This window comes from Montipora foliosa, chromosome 12, assembly GCF_036669935.1.
Source record: "Montipora foliosa isolate CH-2021 chromosome 12, ASM3666993v2, whole genome shotgun sequence".
Taxonomy (NCBI): domain Eukaryota; kingdom Metazoa; phylum Cnidaria; class Anthozoa; order Scleractinia; family Acroporidae; genus Montipora; species Montipora foliosa.
This window is the reverse complement of record NC_090880.1, coordinates 34,780,172-34,787,916: the sequence shown is the minus strand read 5'-3', so window position 1 is coordinate 34,787,916 and position 7,745 is coordinate 34,780,172. Positions and strand designations below refer to the sequence as shown.

The following is a 7,745-nucleotide window of genomic DNA, read 5'->3' as shown; positions in this document are numbered from 1 at the left end:
AGAGGGGTATAATGGTGAAGTCGTTACTACTTATCACATACGGGGCAAAAATTACTGAATGCTGATTGGCTGAGACAAGGGGCATTTTTGGGCACACAGGGCACTTTTGGTAATCAAGAGGGCATGATTACTTGATCCTGATTGGTTAACAGTTGTTTATCCAGAGCAAGCGGAGTTACAACAGAATCTTCTTCCAGATTAAACTACCTTTTTGTCCAAATATTAAAATACCTTTTAAGTGCTATTTTTGTTGACAGTAATGATTTGTTGAACTGAACTTTAACAAATGGGAGCGTGTTGATTGTTATTTGTCGCAGCGCTGTACAATTTTGCCCTTTATGTGATAAACATGAGATCGCAATGTGCCCTTGTGCAATTAAGGATTAATTTCACTTGTCTTCAAGTTTTCCAAATTGCCTGGGTCGCGCATTTTTTACAAACTTTCAAAATACGCGTGAAATTTATCCTTAATTGCCCTCGGGCCCAATGCAATTACAAACACTTACCACCCCAAAATTATTCACTCTGACGAAGCAAGAACGCTCAAAACCTCAGCGTTCTAATTTCTTTCCGGTGATCAATAATTTACACTTAATGTATGGTCCCGAGGGAAACAGTTGGTTTTGTTTTCCCGAGAGTCCTCATGTTTCCCGAGACGAAGTCAAGGGAAACATTAGGACTCTAGGGAAAACAAAACGAACTAGTTTCCCGAGGGACCAGACAGTAAGTGCTTTGTTATATATTTAGACTTTTCCTGCAACAATCGCAGCAAAACATCCGGAGCGGGCAACAACTGCGGAATTGTATCAAGGTCGGGATACATTTGAATTTGATCAGGGCCACGTGACCAAGAATCAACCAATCACAGTGCTCATTTTGTTGAGCGAAAGTCTAGGTATATAACAGTTATTATTATCAACACAGCTGATAATGGTATCTCTCCCCAGACCATCCTCGCATTTGCAAGCAGCAAAAGAGAGAGACTGGACTGACTCTTATGATGAATGAAGTCACATGATAGAGGGTTACAGTCCCATCCTCCATTTCCCCTTGAGATTTTCAGAGATTTCAAAAAACTTGAAGAAGCAAAATAAGAAAAATAAAAGCATCACAAAACCACATTTTTGAGCAGAATTATTATTTGATGCAAGGCTGATTCTTTGGATTAGGAAACATAAATTTTAAACGTTCCTGACAATTGAACAATCGACACTTGCCTATTAAATCCTTCCAGGTTCGAGATTGAGTAAACCAGGCAAGAGTGAGAGAAAAAAAGGGGTTTGGTAACTGTTGCATTAAAAATGCAGGTGACTGTTTTTTGCCTTCTTTACGATTCACATGTGAAAGCGAATGATAAGTGAATGACTTTACAAGGAAATTAGCTCCGAATGAGCTACCTTTGAAAGTCCAGTGAATCATGTGTAAATTAGCCAAATTCTCCAAGAATGAAAGCTCTTTTACTAAGCCAAAAGTTGACAAGTTTTTCCCACGTTCTGAAAAGCCCATAATCCAGTATCTGAGAGTTGCCAAGATTCCTAACATTTTACATTTTACTAACCTCCTGCAACCATGTCACAATACACAGGAAAGACATTTTCTGTACCTATCAAGCAAAAAGATGCAAAAACTTGAGAACTACAGCTAGCATTTTGACTTCCTCAGGCAGCTATGATGCTGTTGCTAGGTGCTTATTACAACAACTGGATTGGAAAGATCTTAACACTCTTCCGCAAATTAAGAACATTTAATAATTATTGTATTCAAGGCTTTAATAGGACAATCACATAACTTTTTAAGGGTATATAATTTATTTGTGGCCCGAGAAGCATCATTTGTGCCCAAGCACAAATTCATTTAATAAGAAAAAAATGTAGAACGGAGATGTAGCATGACACTAAGGTATGGTAAGTTGTTGCTAAAATATGATCACGTAAACAATCTAATTGACAAAAAACAGCAAAAAAACTCATCCAAAAAATTTCGCACCAACATTGGCATTGAAATGGCTCCTCAGCCATTGGCCGAGCAAAGTTGTTTGACATCTCTGCAGCCAATCAGAATCAGGGCAGTAAATGCATTTTCAGACCGGGCATTTCCCGTTTGACCGGCAAAAAGGTGCATTTTATGGGGGTAGTTTGTCATTTGGCCTCCGTATTGATAATAATATGGGATGGCTCCCAATTATCCCGCCCTGTAGCATTTATGTTAAAAGAATCCAACGTAAGTACAGTCTTTAAATTTGGTTTTTCCTCTCTTTAATTTTCTTGGTAAATATTAACCACATAACTCAGTGATTAGTGCTTAAATTTGGTCAAGTCACAGGTCTTCACCTCTCAGTGGAGGAAGCCAAAAAAAGAAATGGCTTCCGGTAACGTGATATCTCATTTCCGAATTGCTGTTTGCCTCTGGTTCAAAACAAGTCACAGTGCACAACCTTTTCTTGTCCAAAATCAAATAATTGAAATTTTGGACAAAGGGTGCGTGAAATTATGCCCTAATTTCACTTGTCACCATTTGATTAAGGACAGTGCCTACTAATTCAAAGGTCTTTTTGTGTGGTTTACTGAATATGTGGGAAAAGCAGATCTTAACAAGTGTTACTGAAATCTAAAAAGAAAATTGGCGGTATCCACGCATTTTTCGAAGAGTAATCAACAATATTTGTAAAAAGCGTTAAAATACAAAGCAACGTATGGCTTTTTTTCCAGCAAATTGAAGATTTATTATCTCTGAAAAATGCGTGGTTACCCCCAATTTTCTTTTTGGATACCAAGAGCACTTGCTAAATTCTGCTTTCTCCGAAACCGCGCAAAAATATTATAAGCACCTCGAGGTGCGCAGAACGTATGCGCAATAACAATAGTAGACACCGTCCTTACTTCGCCGCGGATGTCCCGTGCTATCAATCTTGACTTCAGTGAATAATAATATTGTTAAGGAGTAAGACTTAAATGATTAATAAAACGAACTTGACAAAGTTTGTTCAAGCTTTTGGTTTGCAGTTTTCACTAGCGTCATATAAATATAAGATCACTGTTACGTATTAAAGCCTATATTTCAACTAAAATTAAGAAATGCCAGAACTAGTTGAAAAGGAATTTACCTTTAAGACGAAGCCAATATACTCCATCGCCGTTCTTATACTGGACATCTTTGCAAGAATATTCCGAATTAAACTCAGAAACATTTTTTTTAGCCCCTTTGAACATAAGGGTTCCCCATAATTCGCCTTCAATACAGACCAGCAACTTATCGCTGAGAAACTTTAAGGCTCCTCCGTGTTCAGAGTTATTACAACAAGAAAAATTTCCGATCTTGAATATGGCCGACACGGGATCAGTACAGTAAAGGGTCTCCTCCACGCATTTACGGCTGCTCACTAATTTGATCAAGAAAACTAAAGCGCTCAAAGTTGGCGGGATCATCATCACGTCAAATTTTCAAGAAATTTGAGCATTAAAGGTCTAATAAGAGTTGATTCTATTGGGTAATGAAATAGCCAATCAGATAAATTGATCTAGCTTGACATTGGGTTGCAACATGGAGGAATACATGGAGGTGCAGAAAAGTGAAAAACGTGGTTGTATGCAAGCAAACGAGGACATTAATCCCTCGAAAAAAATCGACGAAAACTCCTTAGTCCTAGCGTCATTCAGAGGCTATCAGAAAGTGCTGGATTCGCGCCACGATAAATACGAGCGCTTGGTTAAGTATGGCCGAGACGTGACCATAGCAAGCAAGAGAATTATCTTCCTTTTACAAAGGGCTGTTGGGGCAGGCAACCTTGACAAGATTTTTAAAGAAGCAGACGAAAAATTCTTAGGAGTTCAAGAACTCTTGAAGAAGATTGCTTCGGAGCTGGCGGGGGAAGATCCCTTTCAGTTCGATCGAGCTTTTTCTCCCGGTGTGCAAGAATACATTGAAGCATTGTCATTCTGTCATTATCTCAGGCACAGAACTTTGATTTCATTTGAGGAGGTCAAGGAAATGTGTGCATTCTCAAAGGAAGGAGGAAGGGACCTGGAGTTTAACCCTTTTGACTACGTTCTTGGAATTGCTGATTTGACTGGTGAATTAATGCGTTTGTGCATCAACAGCGCTGCAAATGGAGACAGAAATACCTGTTTTCAGGTGTGCAACTTCCTTCGGCAACTGCACAATACCTTTCTTTCGTTGGGAAACGTTTACCGGGATGTCTCGTCGAAAGTCAGAGTTATGAAAGCAAGTTTGAGTAAGGTTGAAGCCGCTTGTTATACTCTAAAAGTTCGGGGCTTAGAAATTCCCCAATTTGCATTGGCGGAGGTGTTGAGTTCTGAAATAATTGATCACTTAATGGAGTGAAAGAAGTCAATCCATCATTCCAGTCATTGTGGCCAAGACATTTGGGATATGTTTGATTTCGAAAAGCAGATTTTTTAACTGAAAGCCTTGTCAAAGAACGAGTCAAAAAAAAGATTGTTTGAATGGGAATATGCAACCATTGGCCAGGTTGTCCAAAGCTCAAATTAGTGCCAATCTTGGTTAACTTTTTGTCTTAATTAACCCAAGACTGGCACTGATCAGACTTTGAACAACTTGATTGATCCAAATTGTCCGATCAACAACTCCCGGCCCTATGACTGAGATTATGACTACAACACTTGCAATCCCCTTTTTTCTTGGTGTTGGTTAAATTTAACTGTGGGGGTACATTATATTCGGCAATATATAGGCCATATTGTGCTAATAAGAAGTCTATGGAGTTTTCACAAGTTACTTTGAGCTTCATTGCAGAGATTTACTTATTATTTATTAGTTATTTTTATGTTATAAAAGCTATTATTGTATTTCACCTTATTGTTTTATGTTTCACTTTGTCATGAATAGGATCACCCTACAACCTGGCCCTCACCGTATAAGCCTCTGGCTTTGGCGTTTCTGTAATCTGTTACAATGAGGATGATAAAGATTAAAGATTAAAGATTAAACCTTTGTTTGGACTCCTGAGGGAAATGCTTTTTGTGGAATGTTTTTGAAGTCGTAAAGAAATCTCACAGTACATGTTTTGTCAGGTCTTAAAACACTGCTGCTCATTTTTTAAAGATTACATATTATTCTTTATTTTCGAATGCCTCATAATACACTTTGTTTGCCCCCCAAATTTTGCACAAACTATTGTTTTCAAATGCTCTTGGGAATATGCAGTGACCCTGATCAAGAGCATTTGAAAACAATAGTTTATGCAAAATTTGGGGGGTAAACAGAGTGTATTATGGGGCACTCGAAAATAGAGAATACATATTTAATTAACAGCTTTCCTCAGGTTTATGTATGGTTAAGAAAACTTTGATTGAAAGCAAATTTGTAAGATTCAACCGTAAGTGGCCTTAAATAAGCCTCGTAAATAGCAAACAAATTTGTTGTTTATGATTTTAGCCCATTATTTATTATTAAAACCCTAGACTATCCAGGACAACTCTGGCTAAGCCAAGCTCTGGGTCCAGGCTCTGTTCAAGGTCAGCTAAACACCTTAATTTCCCCACCTTTTTTAAAAGACTTTTTCTTCTTGAGTTAATAATTATCAACCCATCACTGGATATACCTCTTCCAGTAAATTGTGAACCCACTACGAAAATTAATCAGTTCCTAATTTGCTGGATTGCTTAGTTGATAGATTCAGTGTGCATGGGTTCTTCCTTTGCCGAGCTCATCTGATCTTGTTCCAGATTCTTACGTAATTTCCTGTTGAGCCTGATTTTTTTTCATGTTTATTTTCAACTTCTCAGATCTATTTATTCAATTAACTGAGATGATCATTGTAGATAACTTTAAAAAAAATGAAACAGATTTCAAATTTGGGTCATGTTCAATGGGTTATCTTGCCCTTTCTTTGAGAGGCATGTTAAACATTTAAAACTTTTAAATGTTGATTCCATTTTGAGATACCCTAACCCATTACCATGAAGCTACTGTGTAAATGCAATTTCGCTTTTTACTGGGTTTGCCATAGGCAATCCAGTCAGAATATGAGTGGAATTTCTCTTTTTTTCCCTGTGTCCGAAAATGGAAACCTGTCAATCCCCTGCTAATTAATTGTCTTTGTGTGTAAGGTCTTCTCCTTGTATTTTTGGTAGGTTTCAGGGGGTAGTAGAAATGCATAGGATTTATCTGGAGGACACAGTAGAATATTTAATGAAACCTGCAGTGGCATCGAAGTCATAAAGTAATGCAAATGGCGTTTTGGTGCATCTTTAAACAATTTACCCTTACTCAGAAACGAATAAAGTACCCCCAAACCCTCAATTTGGCTAACCCTAGGACTAACTAGGCCTAAAGTTGGGTAGAGTGATGGACTTCGACAACAATAATTGCATATTTCGCTTCACATTGGATATCAAAGTGAGATGTACTTATAACATTTTACTAATGTGGTGTTATGTACAACATTGAAACCAAATGGCAAATACTCTGGTAACTTTTTCTGGTGGGATACCAGGGATTAACAAACTTAAATCAAACACCAAGAGTGGATGTTGGTTGTCTGGCTATTTATAATTTTATATATTTGCTTTCAACTCTGCACAGTCTTTAGGTTAAAAAAACAATTGGAAATTTGACTAATTCTTGTAAGTCAAGAATTATTTGAAGGAAGGCTTGTTGTCCATTTTTTGCTTCATTATTCAAGGAAAAGATTCTTCAGATAAGGGTTTTATCTTGAACTCCTGTGAGAAATTTCTTTAGTTGCGTATATAGTTGTTGACATGGGAGTGTGCAATCTCGTCCCCAGAGTCCCCTTTTCTTTTGGTCAGCAGTTCTTGCATGGTGCTGACCAAAAGAAAAGCAGACTCTGGGGACGAGATTGCAGCGTGTGTTGCTTGCCGTGTTTGCATGCCCGGAATGATATAGGAAGGTTTTTTCTGATATTGGGAGAAGTTTTCATAACAGGGTCGTAACGAGGTATATGGGATCAGGGATCAGAATTAACAAATTTTTGCGGGATCAGGGATCAAATTTCTCAATGTTTTTTGGATCAGGGATCAAAATTTAGGGCAAAAATACGGGATCAGTCATGAAAAAATATACCTTGTTACGTCCCTGACATAACGATGACAGGAATTCTTGTTGTGTGGTCATTCTGGTGTAAAATGAAGTTAATTTGGGAAGCCGACAATATTTGGGGGTTGACAGCCCTGAATAGGGAATCTCTAAAAGGGAGAATTACTGTAACTGAATTTCTAAAAGGGTGGAATTACTAAAATAGGGAATCTCTAAAAGGACGAATTACCAAAAGGGGGAATCTCTAAAACGGGGAATTTTATCAATCACCGAGCATGATATGAATGGCTTTCCGGGTAGCGCTACGTCAAAGCATTAGGAAATTTATCAGAAGTTGGCATTACACAGTCAATCTGTCTTCACATAAAAACCGCCCACTCCGAAATCATTGGGACAGACAGGGAGAAATCGAGATTTTTCCTGGCATACAGCACACAGGGATCGCAACCAAACACTGGAAGACCGCCGAGATTAGTGTTGCCGCTCACCTTGTGGCTCGCAGCGACAAGAAGCTACTTTAAAAATAGATATTGTTTCGTTTACGGACTGATAACTTGTTTGGGAATGAGTACAATAATTTAAGGAGGACAGACACGTACCAAAGGTAGCCCAGTTAACGTCTAGTTTTTTCTTGGCACATCCTTCGTTAGGGATACGAGCAAATTTCAAAATTAGCCCAGAGCGCCTCAAATCGACACAAGGACACAAAA

The 7,745-nt window shown here is 38.2% G+C and overlaps 2 protein-coding genes across 2 annotated transcripts in view; one reads left to right on the top strand and one right to left on the bottom strand.

Moving 5' to 3' along the window:
- The window catches only part of LOC137979050 (uncharacterized), a 14,014-nt gene extending 10,556 nt beyond the window's left edge, over positions 1-3,458 (bottom strand). The window contains exons 1-2 of the mRNA XM_068826215.1: positions 3,104-3,458; positions 1,559-1,603 (exon numbers count right to left, since the gene is read on the bottom strand). Of these exons, the coding sequence (XP_068682316.1) occupies positions 1,559-1,603; positions 3,104-3,428 (370 nt within the window). The 5' untranslated portion in view covers positions 3,429-3,458. The remainder of the gene's footprint in view (positions 1-1,558; positions 1,604-3,103) is intronic.
- Positions 3,459-3,525: 67 nt separating this feature from the next.
- Positions 3,526-4,967, top strand: LOC137979033 (translin-associated protein X-like). The gene has a single exon (XM_068826187.1). The coding sequence runs from the start codon at positions 3,541-3,543 to the stop codon at positions 4,339-4,341; it is 801 nt and encodes a 266-aa protein (XP_068682288.1). The 5' UTR covers positions 3,526-3,540; the 3' UTR covers positions 4,342-4,967.
- Positions 4,968-7,745: the final 2,778 nt, after the last annotated feature.

Bases quoted from the DNA above. Each gene is read 5' to 3' on its own strand.
- LOC137979033 (XM_068826187.1), top strand. From the start codon at position 3,541: ATGGAGGAATACATGGAGGTGCAGAAAAGTGAAAAACGTGGTTGTATG.